The following is a 22,119-nucleotide window of genomic DNA, read 5'->3' as shown; positions in this document are numbered from 1 at the left end:
AAGAAAAGACGATATTCTTTATTTTTTACACGTATCATGCAAAACTAAATTCATTATATGCGCATCATCATAGTCAGCAAATAAAGCTTGTGATGCAATAGTTTTAACTTTTCCCTGGAGACCATTCAATTCACCACACATCACAGCAACGCCGTCATAAGATTGCCCCAGTTTGCCCTACCAATTTATCTTTGATATCAAAAAATTTTAATCTGTTCTTTATAACACCAAAAATATATTCTGCCTTATTGCTTTTACTCACGTCTCTAAAACCTAAAACCCTCTCATAAATATTACCACGTAACGCGTATCGAACAACAATAATTGATAATTGTAAATGACATGATAATCAGAAGTTTCATCTACTTCCAGCGAAAAGCAAATGGTTTTCTAAATCTCAGATTCAATAACGTTATTCAAAATGTAACTATTTGATTATATGTATTAGTTCATTCTGTATTACGAATACACTTCGAATCAGAAAGTAAATATTTCTAAAACAATTTTATTAATTCTCTATAATTACTTTGATTTTTAACAAATGCTTCGATCCATCATGTCCACTAAATGATAATTGCTGAGAACTTTAAAAAATTTCAATATCAAACGGCGTAAAACGGCGTGATTATTTTTGACAATTTCTGCCGATGCGATGCTCCAAATGAAACACCGACCGGCAGATTTAAATGGGCCGTACCTGGCCGCTTATGGCCCACGGAGAGAATGTATGTATGTTCGCTTTCGCTTGCTCATCGACTTGTTATTTCGTTGAGTTTTACGTGTAAATCGTCAACCTACGGATAAGTTGGGTACGGCTAGCCGAAAAGTCAGATGAATGACTCGGATCATTCATTTTTTGAGAAGTCTGTTATGCGCAGGGATCACTTAACGCTGGGATTGATCAAATCCTTTTAAAAACCATGAATAAAATTTAGTCAGTAATATCTGACAGATTTTTTTACTTCACAGATACAAATATTAAACAAATTTATATCTATAAAATGTGTGGGTCGGCACTGCCGACCCTGACCGGCCGCCACTGATAATAATATAATTCGGTAAAAAGGTGTGTGCAACCATAACCGCCAAATTGTTATTGTTGAGTTCGTGTCAAGAAAATATTGCACTTTGCTTATGATGGTTGTAGGCAACAACCAAGTTCAGCATCAGCCAACCTAAGTGTCACGATCAACGAACATGAAACATACATCAAAAACAGGGATTTCGACAAATCACAAATATGCAAACATGCATGGGACAACGAACACAGACCACGGTGGAAAGATGCATCAGTAGACATGAAGGAAACGGACATGAAAAAGAGAAAAATCAAAGAAGCAGCCCTCGTCTTACTGGACGAAGAAAAGTGTGTAGCGAATACATTAGCAGAATGCAGCAGACTTTGGTTGCCAATTATTGCACAAATACACAAAATAATCAGAATTTGATGTATTACAGAGCATAAAAACATCCACCCTCATACTTTACAGCCATAGTTAGCTGTTGCCTACAACCATCATAGACAAAGTACAATCTTTTGTTGACAGACTCAACAATAACAACAATTTGGCGGTTGTGGTTGCACACACCTTATTAACGAATTATTGTTCTTAATATCTTTTGATAACGATTTCCGGAGTTGAAGACGAAACGTTAAGTATTTCAGGTAAAAATATGTAATTGTCATTACAACCTAACTGTGGCTAATCTTGTATAAACATCATATCGCCGGTCCGGAATAAGAATGACTTCTAAAATACTGTGTACAGATGATAGAAAAGCGACAGAACTCTAACTGTGTGCTGAGCCACCACAGGGTAGTTGCGAGTTGCGTCGTTATTGAAATACGCACCATTTTAGACCTTGTTTCAGATGAATAATGACGCAACTGTAAATAAGGTTGAAAATGGAAGGGCTAAATTAAGATAATGAAATTCGAACCAATAGGGATGAAAATAGCCATCGCTGTAAGAATAAATAGTCCAGAGAAATAATATTTTTCTCGTGGCACATCCCCCCTCAAGGCCGAAACCAAATTTTTTGAGTAGTATGGACATCTATATTAATAACCTATACGTTTTCTGCAGCCGATTTTGATGATATACATAGTTATAAACAAATGAAGATCAAAAAACGGTAAATTTTTGTTTTTCTTCGTCTATAAACAAAAAGTTAAGCATTTTAAACAAAGAGAGTAAGAACCTCATAATTCGTCTAAAAAATTTCAATATGACGTTCGCTGAATATGTCTATCCTTATTGGTTGCTTAGAAAATTGCAAAATAAATCATAAATTTTGAGTTTTTATATATATTCATAACTTATGTAAAAATTAACTTAGAACCTTCTTATTACACGAATTGCTGAGACTTCTGCTGCTTAAATTATATTTTAAATTTCAAAGCAATTGGTCAAATAGTTTAAAAGTTATTTAATACTTATCCCAAATTCATTTTTTTGCAACAATCAGAAAATTATGAGGTTACAGTAAGACTTCTGACAGTTTATGGAAGAAGAACACTTATACTATTGACTTAATTAAAAAAAAAATAACAAAAAGTAATTTTAAACAGTGTAAAATTATTTTGCAAAAACACGTCGAGTCTTTGCTTACTTATAAACAATTAGAATAACTTTTTAACCGTTACCCGTAGAAAAATTATTTTTTCATATTTGGAAAGACTGGATTTTTATACACATTTAGAAAGAAAAACAATTGTCCTAGGACACTTAGGGACGAAGTTAGCCCCTTCCCCCCTTTTTTTTAACTCACATGTTTTGCAAAATAATTTTGCATATTTAGAATTATTTTTTGTCATTTTTTTTTAATTAAATTAATAGTATAAATCTTCTTCTTTCATAAACTATCCAAAGTATTACTTTAACTTTATCATTTTCTGACTTATAGCATTGCAAAAAAAATTAATTTGGGATAAACAAATTAAATACCTTTTAAACTATTTGACCAATTGCTTTAAAATTTAGGGTATGATTTAAGCACCAAAAGTCTCAGCATTCCGTTTAATAAGAACGTTCTAAGTTAATTTTTACATAAGTTATGAATATTTGTAAAAACTCAAAATTTTTGATTTATTTTGCAATTTTCTAAGCAACCAATAAGGATAAACATATTCAGTGAACGCCATATTGAAGTTTTTTATACGGCTTATGAGTTTCTCACTCTCAAATTTGTTTAAAATACTTAACTTTTTGGTTATAGACGAAAAAAGTGAAAATTTACCGTTTTTCGATCTTCATTTGTTATGTATAACTATGTATATCATCAAAATCGGCTGCAGGAAAGATATAGATTATTAATATAGATGTCCATACTACTCAAAAAATTTGGTTTCGGCCTGGAGGGGGTTGTGTCACCAACACGATATTTTTTTCCTTATTTCTCTGAACTATTACGTGACGCGCTGTCGGGGGGATTGTGTCACGAACATGATATTTTTTTCCTTATTTCTCTGAACTAAAAAGGCATAATATTTAAGAATAGTTTTTTTGTACAGAAAAATTTTCAGGTCAAGGATGACGCAACTATAGATCGGGTTGAAAATGGGGGGATTAAATTGAGATAATGAAATTCGAAAAAATGAAACTAACCATAATGAAACTAAAAGCCATCATTGTAAGAATAAATGCCATACCAATGCTCCAGACCAGCGGTGCTCAAACGGTCGATCGCGATCGACCGGTCGATCGCCAAAGTTTTTGAAGTCGATCGCGATTCACGGAAAAAATACACATGGAAAATGCGCTAACTTGTCGATGATATATGATATGCAGTGCCATGCACTTCATCCAAGTAAAATTAAGATGAAAAACATCTTTAATTACAGCTCTCTGTAGTTACAACGTTTTATCAAATAGAAATGTGAAATAAAGTTTTTTATTTTCAAACTTTTTTTCCTAGCAGTCGATCGCTGGATGTTTGCAGTTTATGTGGTAGATCTCATGCAGTATAAGTCTGAGCACCACTGCTCCAGACGGTTACTTTTTATTTAATCAATATTTTAAATATTTAAAAATTTTTAGATGAAGAATGACGCTACTGTAAAAAGGGTTGAAATGGGGGGATTAAATTAAGATAAGGAAATTCGAACCAACAGGGATAAAAATAAAAGCTATTGTAAGAATAAACGCTATACCGTTGCTCCTGGACGATTAATCCTCATTTAATCCATATATTTTAAATATTTAAAAATCGTTTTTTTTACTCTCTTGAGAAATTTGGCTTTTTACAGTTACGTCATTCTTATTCCGGACCGGCGATATTTGATTTTTTTATTGTTTTTTATTTTTATATTATTTCTAAATCCCTATTTTTATTTAAGGGGTACGTCATGCAACATACAGGGACGCTAGAGGAGTAACTCATTCATATTTCTTCAGTTGGGAACATGGACCAACAAGGGGATTAGAAGTTGACTGGCTCGATGCTAGAAACATTTGCAGAAGACATTGCATGGATGCCGTTTCCTTGGAAACACCTCAAGAAAATGAATTTATTAAACAGAGGATAGCTAGAGGTAAGTCGAATAATTTATTTTCAAACGAAAAATTCAATATACAGGGTGTCCCCAAAAATAGTGCGTTCCTTAAAGGTATAGATAGAAGGCACAATGTAGAGCAAAAAAGTCTTATAACATTTTTTTCTAAATTCAGCCGTTTGACCAAAAAACGAAAATACATTTTGATATGCAAATTGAAGTCTGGCAACACCGTGGAACACAAAAGATAAAGGTTGACACATTTAAAAATAGTAGGTTTGTAAGTCATTTGTATCTGGTAGGTAGTACAGTAAAAAGGTAAATATCAACCAAATGTTTACATTTTTCTCCCCGTCCTCGTCCCCCACATCAAACAAACCAAGATATAAATAGCAAAAATGCCACATTATTAAAGCAAGAAATAATTATTTGGCAGGTAGGCACGTACATCTAGGGGTGTCAATAACCCTAAATCACACCTCAAATAGTAAATAAACAAGGGGTTTCATTAGATTAAATTTCCAGTTACAGGTTCTTCTACGCCATGTTGCCAGCTCGTTTAAATTAATGAAAATAAAAATTCACTCCTATGGAGAACAATGTATTTTTTTTTGAAACGGTTAACTTTAGGAAAAAATGATATAGGACTTTTTTGTTCTAAACTGTGTATTATATCCACACCTTAAAGGAACACACTATTTTCGGGGGCACCCTGTGTATTTTTTTTATTCAGTTTCTTTTATTTTAAACTAAAAAGGGATAGTTCCCTGGGTTGGCTGTATACCATACATGCAGTTGAATAAACTCTAACATTGAAGTAAAACAACTTGTGTACAACCGGCTATGATGTACGGAACTTAATGTTGGGCAGTGAAAAAGAAAGAGGAACAACGAATGCATGTGACGGAAATGAGAATGCTTAGATGGATGAGTGGAGTGACAAAGAAGGATAAAATTAGAATGAGTATATTAGGGGAAGTCTATGTGTGGCACCAATTGATGCCAAAATGAGAGAGCATAGGTTAAGATGGTTTGGCCATGTTCAACGTCGAGACGTTAATCACCCAATACGTAGAATAGCTGAAGTGCAGATTCCTGGAAGGAGTAGGAAAGGAAGACCAAAGAAGATCTGGGGGAGACGATAAGGCAGGACATGTTAGTAAAGGAGATTAACATTGATATAACCCAAGATAGAATTGTGTGGAGAAATGCAATTAGGGAAGCCGACCCCGCATAGGGATAATACAAAGAGAATTATGAATGAAGTCAAACAACTTCTACGTAATAGGTATAATTTAATGAAATCCTAAAAAATCAAAATGGATCGTATAAAATATGTACAGAACGAACGTTTTCGGACCTATCAGTCTATCATTAGTGAACTTAAAATAGAATAAGTTTTTTTTTTCTCTGATTCTGGCCTTGGTTTAGAACTAGAACCTTTAACCACGTAATTGTATAACTTATCGCTAACTCAGGTGTAATTTGTAGTGTGTGTTGAGTAAGTGTCTTGTTACTTTGCAAAGTCGACGTCATTGTCTTTGCAAAGAGACGCTAATTGTATCCGAACGTCTGCGGTACCTCCAGTGTGTACTAGGGATGGGAAAAACCTACCAGTTTAAACCTAAAACCGGTTTTTTTACTTCGCAATAACCGGTTTTACCGGTTGTTTTTTGTCCCGGTTATAACCGGTTTTTTCTTTTTAAAGTAAAAACCGGTTATTAGGTTTTTACGGTGATTAGGATTAAGTTAGGTATTATTTTGGATCCCAATCATAATTATTATTCTCAAGTAATTATTCCAAACAAAACCATAATTCAAATTTTATTTTATTTTATAAAATACAGAAGCAAACTGAAAGTGCAATCTCACATCAGCCAGAAACATTATTAAGTTGTATTATAATATTTCCTTGAAAAGGTATTTGTAATCATAATATTTACATAAGAAGTGATCTGGTTGAATTAGACGCAAACATCATCTATTTTTCACACTTAACTCTTGACATTGAAAGTGGTTGAATGACTTTTTCTGATTACCAAAAATAATGCTCTGACTACGAATATCGAATTACTGATTACGAATACGAATCTCCAAGAATTTCGCTACGTTTTCAAAACCATACACTCATACAGGAAGTATTAAATGAGTTAAAATGTACCTATTCTACAAATATACAAACGTGTTAAAAGTAATACATGTTCTTTCGATAGTACTAATTTTAATCATATTGATATCGAGTCGAATGGCGTATCGCAAACTAAAGTGTATTGTAAATGTAACTTTGTAACCTATTGGATTGAAAAAACCGAAAACCGGTTTTTCCAAAAACCGTTTTTTTTGGCCGGTTATAACCGCCAGGTTAAACCGTAAGCAAAAAAACCGGTATAACCGAAAACCGGTGTTTTGTCAAAAACCGCCATCCCTAGTGAGTACCAATCCCACAAGGACAGAAACTATTTTCATTTATTAATTTATAATAAATGAAAAAATTTCTGACCCTGGCGAGATTAGAACTCACTACCATTCGGAACTTTCGATCCAAAGGTTAGGCGCTCTTACCACTGAGCCACAGAGGGGATATAGAATAAGTAATCCCACTATTAAAATTGAAAAGATGGCTGAAATTTTGAATGTTGAAAAATTGTGGTTATGATTACTTACCCATATACTTGACTGACTAGTGATGTTGATTATAGTTACTTTCGAGTATTCGTTACAAATCGTTACTTTTGTATAAAGTTATCATTTACAGTATTCGTTACTTTGATTACAATTATTACTTTTGTTACTTTTGTATTTGAGTACCGTTAATCACATCGAGAATCGTATTTCTCAGTAGGTAGGTATTTTTGTATAAAGTAATCATTTACAGTATTCGTTACTCTGATTACTATGGTTACTTTTGTATTTGAGTACCGGTAATCATATCGAGAATCGTATTTCTCAGTGGGTAGGTAATTTGTATAGGTATTCCGATATAACAAAAACCTTCACCGATCTGTTTAAGGGATAAAAATGATTTGAGTACTATGATTACTTTTGTTACTTTTGTAGTTTGTAACGAAGTAATCAGAGTAATCAAAGTAACGATTTGCCTCTCTGTATAGTAATCGTTACTTTCGGTATTCGTAAGTAACGAGTACTTTTTAACGAATAGTTACTTTTTCAACATTACTATTGCTGACTAGCCCCAGAACCAAACAGTGGTTGTAATTATAATTCAATCTACATTCTAAGGTAGTGAAATTGAAATGGCTTAACGCCGATGTTAGTAAATAACCTCCGGGAACATGGTGAAACCTTACGCGAAAACTTTAACCAACCATCTTGCGCCACGAATGTCTGCCAAGTGTCAAAAGTTCATAAGGAAATACTTGAAGTGACATTTGCAGTACAGGAAGAAGGTAGTCGATTTTCAAAAGTTACAACACAATCGTTATGATCAAAATAATGATATGATAAAAATTTTTATATCTGAAATTTTCTATGGTTTCAATCTATTGTAATTAAAAGAAAGTGACAAATTTTGTTTTACAAAAATTTAAAATTTAAAATTTAATTAACTGTTGACTACAAATTGACTATAAAATTACATTGATTAAATTAGTTAAAAAAGAAGAAATGTGAATTAATTAGTAATAGTGATAAACATGAGGATAAATCAGATGGTAATGAGAGAAAAGAAATAAAGTTAAATTTTGGATTGGTATACTATTATAGAGAAAATAAAATGAAAACAAACCTTATGTGAACATTGTGTTGCTGGTTGTATATATCGAGGAGACATTTATATACAGGGTGTTTCATTAAGAATTGTCCATATAGTAACTGGAGAAACCTCATCACAAAATATGAAGATTTAACCTGACACTTCAATAAAATATTCCTCTTTACCGAGATACAGAGTGTTTTATTACAAATATTATAAAATGATTTTAGCTCATTATTTTAACACCTTTCAATATTTTTTCTTCAAACTTAACACACAGTATACACATGTCAGGATACATTAACTAGTGTATAAAGATATTTTTACGCTATTACCAGAGGCGTGTTTTAGGGATATATACTTCTTTTTCCCTCTCACAATCTACGCCTATGACGTAATAATAATTTCAGCATGATTTTTGGATTATTCGTTACTTTTTACGTAAATATCTTCCTTGTGTCTCAATGCGATAGAGTAAATAGTTTTTAAGTTATTTGCGTTTAAAGATAATGGATTCAATAAGATTATGTAGGTATTTTAAACAACATTCAATAAGATTATAATGTGTTTAAAATACACAGTCTTATCAAATGCATTGCCTTTAAACGCAAATTTGAAAACTACTTACTCTATCGCATTGAAAAAAAAAAGATGACATTTACGTAAAAAGTAACGAAGAATCAAAAAACACGCTGAAATGATTATTATGACAGTGGCGTAGATTGTTAGGGGGAAAGGGGAAATAAGAAAGTATATATCCCTACAGCACGCCTCTGATAACAGTGAAAAACTATCTTTATCAATTCTTTGTCATATTATGTATAAGTTTTTAGTTTGTGAAAACTGTCATTATAGATAGCAGTGCGTGAAGGGTTTAAAGTGTGCGTGAAGTAACAATGTATTTTAAATGGGATTTATTTTTTCGCACTGTTTTTGGCACACTTTCATATAATCAAATATCCTTAACTTTCGCGTTGTCATGGTGATGACATAATGAGCAATAAATTACAACAAAAGTTTTGACAGTTTTGTGGTTTGAAAGAAGTTAGAATTTTAATATGTCAAAGTTCTAAAAATTGTAGAATAGAAATTAATTTCAGTAACGAAAAGTTACAGTTTTTTTAATTTGTTTATCGTAGATAAAATATTGTATGAAACTGTGCGTGAAGTACTTTTTGCGAACTTACGCGATGTATAGCACTCGTACCGCTGTCGCTCGTGCTCTAAACATCGCGTACGTTCTCAAAAAGCATACTTCACAAACTGTTTGATACATAACAAACTGTTTGAACAAAAAATATTCGAATATGTTAAAATAATGGGCTTAAATCATTTTAGAATATTTGTAATCTCGGTAAGGAGGAATATTTGATTTAAGTATTTTAGGTTAAATCTTCGTATTTTGTGCTAAGGTTTCTCCAGTTACTATATGGAAAAATCTTATTGAAACACCCTGTATATGTGAATAGAAAATTGTTAAAAGAAAGTAAATTGGGGTGATGGTATAGTCAGTCTTTTAGTAGGAAATGTATACGATTTAAAAGATTACAATGCTTAGAAAAATTTTAACAGTTAAAGGAAAATTCTTGTGAGAGTGTGGTGGGTATGTAAAATTAAAGTTAAAAATTGTAAGATTAGAGGTAAGCCCAGTTGATACAAGAATAAAATTAAATTAATGTTCAAACAGGTGTAATGAATAAAATAAAAAATTAATAAAAACAAAATTAAGAGAAAAGGATATTCTAATTTAGGTTCACTGATAATGGACTGATAGGTCCAAAATCGTTCGTTCTGGACATATTTTATACAATCTATTGTGATTTTTTATGATTGTATTAAATTATACCTATTACGTAGAAGTTGTTTTACTTTGATGTTAGAGTTTATCTTTTATTTTACTCATGGGATGGATAAAATATTGAAAAGTAATACGAACGAAACGTTTCCAAAAATATAATATGTTAGCAACGCACTAAGATATAAGAAATTAAAAGTAAGAAACAATCATACAAACACGACGTAGATAATTGAGTTAGCACTTACTTTAGAATACTTAGTTAGAACTTAGTTAGAATAAACTGACATTACAACTGAATTAAAACATTTTTAAAGCATGTATATCATTATTTACACAAGATTGGGATAAAGTGTGTCAAAAACTAAATATCTTTGAAATAAATACGACTTATTTAATTTAGATGGGCCAATCTGTATATTTTTTCAGAGCCTATTTAAAAATAAGTCTATAAGCCTATTTTCGACAGTTTCCATCCAAAAATTCAACTATATATACAGTCGAACCAGCTTATTGGAATAGCCTTCGCGCCAAGCAAAATTTTTCCTATACCCGAGATATTCTAATAACCGATCATTGGTGGCTAGTAGAAACGTTTCGGGATCTCAAATTTCTATTCATTAAACCTGGATATTCCTATAACCGGTATTCTAAAAAGGCGGAGAAAGGCTCGTATATTCTCTTTGTCGAGCTTTCGGCGTCCTCTCTGACGTCATCTTTAGGGCTTCCGGGGTCTCAGTCTCCCGAGGCGCCAGACACTACTACACTGCACAATGGACAATGCAATACTGTTGGAGCGTTTATTTGTCCCGAGGTTCGCTGGATTGGCGCTTGGGTAGGGGCTGGCGCGAAGATTTTTGATGGTGGGATTTGGATTGGGGCTTGGGTAGGAGTTAGCGCAGAGATTTTTCCTCGCGGCGAGATTTAAATTGGTAAATGGAGCGGTTTTCTTTAGAAGATGTCTCCATTTCGAAGGCAACCTGATTCCGATATCTTTTATCATTACCGGATTCCAACACTGAGTGTTGTGTATTTGTGATGTTGTCTTTGACTGATCGGACAAGGGATGAAAGTTTTTGATGGGGGGTAAATATTCCTCGTAGCATACTGAACACGACAGGAGGAGCAAAGGAGGATATTCAAACACGAATTGGCAAAGAACAGACAGCATACTATAATGTTAAATAATATATGGAAACCTAATGAGATAAAACTGAACACCAAAGTAAAAAATCTTCAATAGTAATGTAAGGGCAGTACTATACGGATCCTTGGAGAATAACAAAACACAACACTGGAAAGATTCAATCCTTCATCAATAAATGCTTACAAAGAATTCTAAGAATATTTTGGCCCAACCGGATCACAAACTCAGACTTATGGATAAAAACGAAGCAAGAACCAATACATAAAAAAAATAAGAAAGAGAAGATGGAAATGGGTGGGCCATACTCTGCGGAAACCAGATACAGACATAACAAAACAAGCATTTGAATTCCAACCTCCAGGAAAACGGAAACATTGAAGACTGATAAGTACATGGAAGAAAACAATTATTACAGAAGCAGAAAACGTCGGCCTAACCTGGGAAGGAGTTTGAGAAAACGCACAAGATCGGCAAAAATGGAGAGTGATAGTAGATGCCATATGTTTCAGTGGGAACGAAGAGGATAAGTAAGTAGGTAAGCAAGTATTCCTCGTGGTTTGAGAATTGTGTTGATTTTGTCAGTAAAGGCCGCGTCCCACCATCAAATAATTTGATCAAACTGGTTTGAGCAAACTGAAAGTGACAGTTAGTGACGTCACATCCTGAGTGTTCATTGTGGATAATAATGAAAAATTTTAATTTTAAATAAAGTACAAACAAGTTAGACAACTCAATACAAAAAATTTGATCAAACTAGACTGATAGTGAGAGCACAGATTTTTAGAATTTCAAAAAAACTGCAATTGTGACGTCACTTTGACGTACTTCCGGAGTTTGCTCAAACTGTTTGATCAAATTATTTGATGGTGAGACGCGGCCTTAATACCTTTGATGTATGAAATAAAAGCTTTTGTATGATCAGAGTCTTATTCTTTGGGTTGAGATTGAGCGGGAGATTGAAATTATGGAATTAGATATCGACATCATTTTCGCGTTAACCGTTTTGGAAAAAACCGGGAAAAATCAATACTGGGATTTTCTGGGTCCCTTCCTGGTTTTAACAAGGCAAGACTTTAATTTTGCTCCAAAATTTTGGATTTTCGCAGACTTTACAGCAGGTGTTATAGAGTTGCAAGATCCAGTTTTTTCTCATTTGCCTAGCTATATGCTTTAGTTGTTCACTGCATATATCATCTACAAATCTACACCTGCAGCTTTCCCGTTTTTTAACCTTTTCATACCATCGTGGAGTTTTTTTAGTGTAAGGTTTAAAACAGAAGAACCACTCTGCAGCGCTACTCTGTGGATCCACAAAGTGGCTGAAACGGGCGATTTTGTAGTCCCAATGATTTTGTAATGAACGCCAAAGTGGCGAGGATCGGCGACCGTAACCAGTCACTGTCGCCAGCCACTGTAGCTCGTGTGGAATGGTACGTACATAAGAATTTACGACTAATCATCGGAAGCTACTTTGTGAATCCACAGAGTAGCACTGCAGATGGTTCGTCTGTTTTAAAAGGAGTTCCTAGGTGGTTTGTCTCCTGATTCAATGTTCTGCGAGTATTTGGGTCCTTATATTGGTTTTTAGCTTTTCCATTCCTAAGTAGTTGAGTAGCGACTTGGTTTGCTGTAATCTTGCATAGATCACCGCTTTTTTTTACAGGGGTCCATGCTATTTGGCTACTATGTGTCATGTCCATTTCTCCCGGGTTTCAATCCACTTTTCCTTTCTGGCTTGACTCAACTGTTGAGGTAAGACTGCTCCGCAGGCAACCATTTCTTGGTTAAATGGGTCAGTGGAGGGTTTCGTATGTTCTCATTAGTTCTTTGGACCCGCTGAATATCCCGGGAACATATTGTTGTCTAAATCCACTGGGGATAACTTTTCTAGATACATTTTTTATTACGTTTACAAATTGTTCGTAGTTCTCTACTTTTGGTTTAAGATGTAGCATTCTACTCATTGAACAATATAAGAAATCTCTGAATATTCAAACGTAATGGCTAATTAAATGATACAGTCGAACCCGCTTTTTAGAATACCACTTAAAGGAATATCCCGGTTTAAGGAATAGAAATTCGAGGTCCCGAAATGTTTCTATTAGCGACCAATGATCGGTTATTAGAATATTCCGGTTCTAGGAATACCTACTTTTGATTGTCACTAAGGCTATTCCAATAAGCGGGTTCGACTGTATACAAAATGATACGCTATTATGAAATATTACGAAACGAAAACAAATTAGGTACACTGTTATATTACAAAATTTTATTGCACAGTTGATATTTATGGAGGTATAAAGACCATTAGCAAAAGCAAAAGGCCATTAATGCCTGTAACTTGCATTAATGTTTAATGGAGTTATAATCATCAGTTATCACTAAATAATATAAGATATATGATATTTAGGTTTGACATAAGAATAATTTGTGCTAAAAGTTAATGTAGTGTTTATCAATGTATAATTTTATGAATTTTAGGTAACAATACTAGTAGACAAAGAGCCGGGATAGGTAAAATTAGCTAATCATTTTAGGCACCGTAAGAGTTAAACTTAAATAGTAGAACCTAAAAGAAAACGTAGCAGCACTATGCCGCCAATTTTCAATTGCACATGGGTCGACCGACGACGGACGGTGGAAAATCTAAGTTCCACAATTTAACCTGGGAACAGTCGTGCTCTCTTCTGTCACATAAGCAGTTGCGCGTTAGATTAAATCCAGCAATACGAATGTAACTACGAATTTAAAACAAATTTTTTATTTTATAATATTTTTATTTACTTGTTATTTTAAAAACATTTATTTCTAACAATTTCAAAGCTAATTGGTTTTCACCAAAGCCATAAATTCAACAAAAAAAAAATATAAAAACACATTACTATATTTTTCCTCGAGGCACTTACGAGTGGAAAGCAATGTTGCAAAATGTTTCATCAAGTTATCACGGAAAAGGATAAAATGTTGGATTTTTTCTAATGGCGCCACTGCTCCCGGGTTAAGTTAGGTATAGATTCTTACGATGCCTAAAATGATTAGCAAATTTTATCTATCCCGTCTATAGAGTTTTATACAAAGGACTTCAAGTACACCGCACCTTAAATCCCTCAAAATATTTGTATTTGAAATCTGAAAATTTATATTTCTACATAGTACGATTCGCATATGACACCGTTATTTTTGCTGACAGTTTAGAAATGAATTTGTATGAATATGAATAAATCGTTACAAAGCAATGTATGCAATGGAGACTAGCCATCGAATGAAAACAACTAGAAACCATTAAAAACTACAACTATTTATAAATAACATAAATTGTCACACTTATTTACAAACACCCCGCATATCATACGTGATATGACAGGCTATACGACCAATAGTTTCTTCTTCTTCTTGATGTGCCTATCCGTGACGAATGTTTGCGATCATCATGGCATGGCAATCTTTATTTTATCTACAGCAACGCGGAAAAGCTGCACAGATATTGTGTTAAACCAGGTTCTGAGGTTCTTTAACCAGGATGTTCTTCTTCTTCCTGGACCTCGCTTCCCAAATATTTTTCCTTGCAGGATGTCTTGTAGGAGGGCATATCGGGATTCATTTCGCATAATGTGTCCAAAGTATTCCAACTTTAGAGATTTGATGGTGGTTAGTACTTCTCGGTTTTTCCCCATTCTTCTAAGGACCTCCTCATTTAAGACCCGATCAGTCCATGGGATTTTAAGAATTCTCCGATATAGCCACATCTCAAATGCTTAATTTCGTCACATATCTTGGTTCAAGGTCCATGATTCAACACCAAAGAAAAAGACAGAGAAGACGTAGCATCTCACCATTCTTACTTTTATAAAAAAAAGAAAGGTTGTGACCAATAGTTTAACTCGCCATTATTCGCTATATGAGATTTTAAAATCCATAAGGAAAAATTTCCTGTAGCTGGCTGTATACTAGGGTGGTTCGAAAAAAACTTTTTTTTTATTTGAGATCGCTATAGCGCGCAAAAGTTGCCATTGGTATAGACTTGAAAAAAAGCACTAATTATTAATTTTTTATTAATTTATCTTCCGGGCGCGCAATGCCATCGAAGTTAGCAAAAATTGTGAAAAACCTTAATTTTTCAATTTTTTTTTAACAGGCCAGATGGTTTTTATTGCGTTCCTATACCATGAATTAACTACTAAAAGTATGTAAAATCAATATAAATGCACTTATTATACATTTGTTTCATACCTTCCGGTCGCGCAACGTAATACAAAATGAGTAAAATTAGTAGTTTTTGCAAAATTTCAAAGTTTGAATGTTTAGAGTACAATTTAATCATACGACTTTTAGATATGCTATAGGTTAATTCAAATACAATAATATATTTAAAATCCAAGCATCTAAGATACATTTTGATATTCAAGTGGAATTAGGTCGCGCAGCTTCGTCAAAAACAGCAGACTACCGAGAGGCGAGGCGAAAATGACGAATGCCAGCGAAGCTCGCGCAGCCACAAATAGGGATACATGTGGGAAGACCTCCACAATGGAGTATTTGTCTTCTCCATTACAACGAACTGCCATTCCGCCACCTTTTCCAACACTTAGATGGAAATACAACAGGCACTATAGGATATCCGGACCGATTGGAAAGACCCTACCTGATTGTGAAAGACTACCAGTTGTTGTTGTTGATTTTAATCGTTGGCATCGCTAAGCCGTGCAATAATGTGGTTCTAATTTAGCCGTCTCTGGAACTGTGTCCACACACTTTACTTGAAGCTACGGTCACTAGCTTAACGCATCTTTCAGCTGCCTGTGTATGGCATGGCAAAGTATCTATACTCATAACATGCTTGAAGTCATTGCTCACATACTGTTTTATCTCTTCATTAGTCAATGTTTTTAGCAGTAGAGGGGAGTCAGTGTACTGGTGTTCCATTTGATAATTTCGTAATACTATTTAGCTTCAAAGTTTAAGTTTGGTGGTTTAAAGATTCTGATAGAGTCACTTTCAGATATTGCTTGCTTTTCCTTCATGATACGCCTAAAGCTCAGCTCTCGTGTATGGTTTCTGTCATCAGTTACCATAGCCAAAATAAATTTAATTTTCGGGATGGGCAAAGTAAGCATTCCGTTGTAAAACGGGATCAACAACTTGAAGAAGCTCTTATGGTAAGTACCTTGAATATTCAATGATTTTGTAATCATGTCTAGGCCCATCTGTGAATTTGTGGTTTATTTTTGTGGCAAACCACATAGGCATATTATAACATTTGAGAATGAATGTGACAATCTCTCTCAGATTTTCAGAACGGTTGGACACACTAATGTAGAAACGCAAAACTCGGTTTGCAGCAGTAAGCCATCTTGAATGTGACGTTGGGATAGGATCACGTACCCACTACAAGGTCTTCTGAACAATGTCCTGACTTGATGACTTCTGATATCTCAAGCAAGTACAATTATTGGTGATTGCTAAGAATACACTTGTCATATTTTGGAATCTCACAATCAATAGGATTAAAATCAATAAATGGTAGCCTTTCACAATCAAGTAGGGTCTTTCCAATTGGTCCGGAATATCCTATTGGGCCTGTTGTATTTTCATCTAAGTGTTGGAAAAGGTGGTGGAATGGCAGTTCGTTGTAATGGAGAAGACAAATACTCCATTGTAGAGGTATTCCCATATGTATCTTTATTTGTGGCAGCGCGCGCTTTGCTGGCATCCGTCACTTTCGCCTCGTCTCTCGGTAGTCTGCTGTTTTTGACGAAGCTGTGCGACCTAATTCCACTTGAATATCAAAATTTATCTTATATGCTTAGAGGTCAGATAATAGAACAAGTGATGGAGTTTAAATACCTAGGCATCACACGATCTAGCTACGGAAGACTTGAAACAGAAGTGGAAGATCAAGTGAATAGATCAAACAGAGCCGCAGGTTGCCTGAATGACACAATATGGAGAAATAAAAATATCGGAAAAGAAATGAAAGGCAGAATTTACAAAACAGTCATCAGACCAATAATGACATACGCGGCAGAAACACGACCCGACACAGAGAGGACAAAAAGATTGCTCGAAACAGCGGAGATGAAAACCCTTCGGAAAATCGATGGTAAACTCTATGGGACAGAGCTAGAAGTACAGATATACGACGGAGATGCAAGGTGGATAACATTAACAACTGGGTAAGAAACAGAAGAATAGAATGGAATGACCACATAAGCCGAATGACAACAAATATGGTATTCAGGACAGCGAGAGACGGTTCCCAATAGGAAGTCGATCAGTGAGAAGACCACGAAAACGATGGAACGACAACTTACTAGAGGCACATTGAAAAAACAGGCAGAGTCATGTCTATACAAAAAGAAGAAGAGGAAGCTTGGATTTTAAATATATTATTAAAATTAAATTAAACTATACCATCTCTAAAAGTCGTATGATTAAATTGTACCAAACAGTCAAACTTTGAAATTTTGCAAAAACTACTAATTTTACTCATTTTGAATTATGTTGCGCGACCGGAAGATATGAAACAAATGTATAATAAGTGCATTTATATTGATTTTACATACTTTTAGTAGTTAATTCATGGTATAGGAACGCAATTAAAACCATCTGGCCTTTTTTTTTTTTTTAATTGAAAAATTAAGGTTTTTCACAATTTTTGCTAATTTCGATGGCATTGCGCGACCGGAAGACAAATTAATAAAAAAATAATAATTAGTGCTTTTTTCCAGTCTATACCAATGGCAACTTTTGCGCACTATAGCAATCTGAAATAATAAAAAAAGTTTTTTCGAACCACCCTACTGTATACCATTAATTACAAAAATTGAATAAAAAGATCTTCTGTGTAAAAGGTATATTTGTTTAATGTAGCCCTTTATTGGGGTTTTAAATAAATATACCTTTTACACAGAAGATCTTTTTATTCAATATGAGATTTTCTCTTACGGTTTCAGAATATTGCACATAACTTTTTCCCTGGTAAATTACACATGCTGCAATTCCTTCTAGTCTCCTAATTATCCTTCCTCTACAATCGAATAGACTCGTGTGCTCAGATGGTGGTTCAGTTCAATTCAGTTGACTTAGTATGGCCCGGTTTTTAAGTCAGTGCGCTTCACGTGAGATATTCTCTCATCGCGCAACCACCGTGTATAACATTATTTAGCATTATTTTATAGCATTATTTTGTATTGTAGCATTATTCTACTTTGTATTTGTAATATAAATCGTGCAAAGATAATTTTAGAACTTGCCCTTTTGTAGGATAATAAAATAAAGGCACTAGTACAAATTTAAAATTTACATACAGTGGAACCCCGATAAGTAGGCCCCCGATAACCCTGAAGTCCGGATAACCCGGACCGATTTTCATCAAACATTTCAACAATAAAAATGTACTATCCGTTGCAAGATAATTCGGATGGATTTCCCCAGATTATTTTGTGCTTGATATCGGCCCAGTCCCAAAAATATAATATTTTTGAGAGATAATGTGTATTTGTGTAATTTGAACTATGTATACGATAGTAAAAATGACTCATGGCACACGGCGGCGGCGGCAGAGCGACGGTCATTGTCTCGGATTTATCGGAAACAACAGGCACCTGTTATTCCTTTATTTATTTCAAACTGTCTTATCATTGTTTAAAAAAGACTAAAAGACTATTTAAAAAATTCTTTTTTAAACAATGGCCTTAGTTTTCACTGTTCATAACATCGTTCCGATTTTGACTGTTTTGTGGGTAGTACAGTCTTGTATTGTTTGCTTCGGTTTGTGTTTGCGTGTTTTTAATAATTTAGATGTGTAGTTCATGTTATTTCAATTATAACGGAGTTTATCTGTAAGTATGTATACCGTATTTTATTAATTTTTACCATATTCTCCGACTAACCCGGATTTTCGATAACCCGGATCGGCCGCGGTCCCGATTAATCCGAGTTATCGAGGTTCCACTGTATATTGAAAGATTAAGATTAATATTATTTCTACATTTTTAGATTAAAATGTACAATCGCATCAAAAGTCGCATTGTGTAAAGCTAATAATACCTTTATTGAGTTTAAAATCGATTTTGAAAATTGTATTTCGTAAAAGAGGCAAAAGTTGGACATGTGAGAGAAAATCTCATGCGCAACCACTGACGTAAAAGCCAACCTAGCTACTAATGCCGGGTAAAAAAAGAATATTAGAATATTGACAAAATCTATAAAGCTTTTGTAGCCACCAAAAGTATGACATAGTGACATAATGAGAATTAATTTTTCAAATACCGTGAACTTACACCGGTACTTACAAAACATACGTGAATCTTGAATGAGGAAATATGTAAGAAAAACTCACCCTTATTTTTACTCGTAGGCAATGTTCGTTACATCTGGACTTCTGGTAGAAAATGCAACTTTGCTGGTTGCGAACGAGCTGATCTACAGCCACCAAATATCAACGGATGGTTCTGGTCAGGATCTGGTGCTAAAATTGGACCTACCACTCAAAGAAATACCGGCGATTGGAGTTATACTGGTGGGTTTGGACAACAACAACCGGACAATAGAGAAGCGGCACAAGTAAGTTTTCGAAAAATATATCTAAAGCTTTTAAGTATTCAACATATGCCTTCATATATTATCAATATGAAATATCATCATCGTCAAGGCTTTTCATTCCGGATGGAATGATGGCCGCTTTTACTTAGAATTCTCTGATTCGCATATTGCGGTTAATTACTTCACATTATTTTTGTATTTTGTCAAAGTTACAAAGTGTTTTCGTTACAATTTTCTTCCAATCATTTCGATATGTGCATAGTTCCCTCCAGTTTCTTACATTCAGAATTTTGCTGTCTCGCATGACCTGGTCCTCCCATCTCTCTCTCTTTCTTGAGGCTTTTTCTAGTAGGATTTGGTGGAAACCCGACATTAGGTCTAGGACTGAAAACCACCTAGATCTTCCCAATTGATCTAGAATTGCATCTATGCGCGGTAACGGGAATTTATCTGTGACTAACTTCTTATTAAGTTGTCTAAAATCGATGCACAATCTCCACGTCTTGCTTCCGTCTATTGATTTTTTAGGCACTAAAACTACTGGACTGTTGTATTCCGACGTTGAAGGTTCTACGATACCTTGCCTTAGCATTCTGTTTACCTGCGCGTTGACTTCCGATGTTTGAGAATGTGGGGTAAGATAATTTTTAATGTATACTGGGGTAGTATCTTTCACCCGTAGCTTCTGTTGGTAAAAATTATTATGTGTTAATATGTCGTCTTTTAACGCAAAGATGTCTGCAAAATCTTCACACAAGGCTACTAGTTTCTCTTTCGCATACTCAGAAACTTCTAGATTCAGTGATTCCTGCAATATTTTCTTCCTGTTTTCGATAACATTCTCCACCTTGTATATGTTGAATAGGTTCAGCTCCAATGTTTTGATGTCATTTGTGTTGATATTCGCACTCTCATAGTTTGTATTCAAAATTTTGATATAGGGGTTTTTCCTTGAAATGATCGATCTTGCTATGAAAACTCCTTGTATAATTTTCTGTTGTTCTACGACTATATTCTCATTTATACCTTTAAATCCATTGATTAATCTATAAACTTCGCATCTCGGTGGAATTGCTATGTTGTTCTGATTTGTGTTATCAAAAATATTAAGACTAATGTAATAATCATCGTCAGTTTTTACGTGTAGTTTCAGGTTGGAATAGTCATACAGTTGGAACATACATTGATATTTGGTTATGAAGTCTCTCCCGATTATTCCATCTGTGGGTATCGGAAAGTCTTTCCTAACTACCTGGAAGCTAGGAAGAAAAGTGTTTCCATTTATGTTTAGTAAAGTATCTACTCTTCCTAACGTTTGCAATTCTCCTTGCGTAACTCCCTTTATTTTGACTATTGAGTTTGTTTGTATTGCTTGGCGTGGGAAATCATCCTCAATTTTTAATAAGGAAATATCTGCTCCTGTATCCAGTATAAATGTGTGTATTTTATTCGAGATTTTTGTGTAGATTTCTACAAAGTTAGAGAGTGTTAAGTCAAAGTTGTAAATATAATGGCTACTTTCTTTTGTGAGACGGTTGGGATTGACCCTAACCCTATTTCCATTCAAAACCCCAACTGCGTTTCCTCAGGCGAATTTCTACTTGTACTCTCGCTTTCGCAAGTTCTAATATTGGCATTATTTGCTCTGTTAAAATTTGATCTACTATATTCCTGATTTCTCCTATATCTTGGGTCTCCTCTATATCTAGTACCGTTGTTATTTCGCCATTCTCCTTGCTGTCTCTCATAATTGTTTCTATTCCAATTTCTGTCCTGACCTCTACTACTGTTTCCTCTAAAGTTGGTCTTATAGTTCAGCACTCTATTCTGCTGCTCATCTGACGTGTCTATTGACAAAAATTTTGTCAATGCCTCCTGTGGTATGTCAAACTTCCCTGCTTCCATTATTATCCTTACCCTTTTCGAACTTTTTTTTTTTTTTTTTTTTTTTTTTTTTTTTTTTTTTCATCACTAGGTGGGGAATCTGCAAACAGACGACGGAGGTAAACATTTCCGACAGTGCTGGGTTCCTGAGCTGAAACCTCATCAGTGTCACGTCGACCAGTTTGGCCCTAAATCGGACCTCCCTGCCCTCCGTAACTCCGATGTGGCCGGGACCAGCTAAACCCCACCCCTCTCATACTAGGGCATCAGGTTGGAATCGCCCGTTAAGGCATGACTTCTCCCTGATGTCCTTCTTTTACCCGATTCTCAATCACTCGTCATCACGCATTAGCTTCCGTCTCTCGCACTCATCCGACCACTACGTCCTTCAATCATATGCTGTCAACCTCTTATTCTTACTACCTATGCGGGCCCAGCTCTGCCTCCTCGATACCTGCCAGAACTGCGTCTAGCTCCCGCGCTTCCTTCTCTTTTATCGACAAAACCTTTCTCACATAATTGTGGATTTTGTCCCACCATCG

The 22,119-nt window shown here is 34.6% G+C and overlaps 1 protein-coding gene across 4 annotated transcripts in view; it reads left to right on the top strand.

The window, feature by feature from the left end:
* Positions 1-22,119, top strand: part of LOC114337618 (uncharacterized) — a 178,744-nt gene that overhangs the window by 88,206 nt on the left and 68,419 nt on the right. For all 4 annotated transcript variants that reach the window (XM_028288111.2, XM_028288113.2, XM_028288112.2 and 1 more), the window contains exons 3-4: positions 4,340-4,534; positions 19,509-19,714. In XM_028288111.2, the coding sequence (XP_028143912.1) occupies positions 4,340-4,534; positions 19,509-19,714 (401 nt within the window). The remainder of the gene's footprint in view (positions 1-4,339; positions 4,535-19,508; positions 19,715-22,119) is intronic.

The sequence above is a fragment of the Diabrotica virgifera genome, chromosome 7 (assembly GCF_917563875.1).
Source record: "Diabrotica virgifera virgifera chromosome 7, PGI_DIABVI_V3a".
Lineage (NCBI taxonomy): Eukaryota > Metazoa > Arthropoda > Insecta > Coleoptera > Chrysomelidae > Diabrotica > Diabrotica virgifera.
Note: the sequence above shows the minus strand (reverse complement) of the source record. Positions and strands in the feature narration are given on the sequence as shown.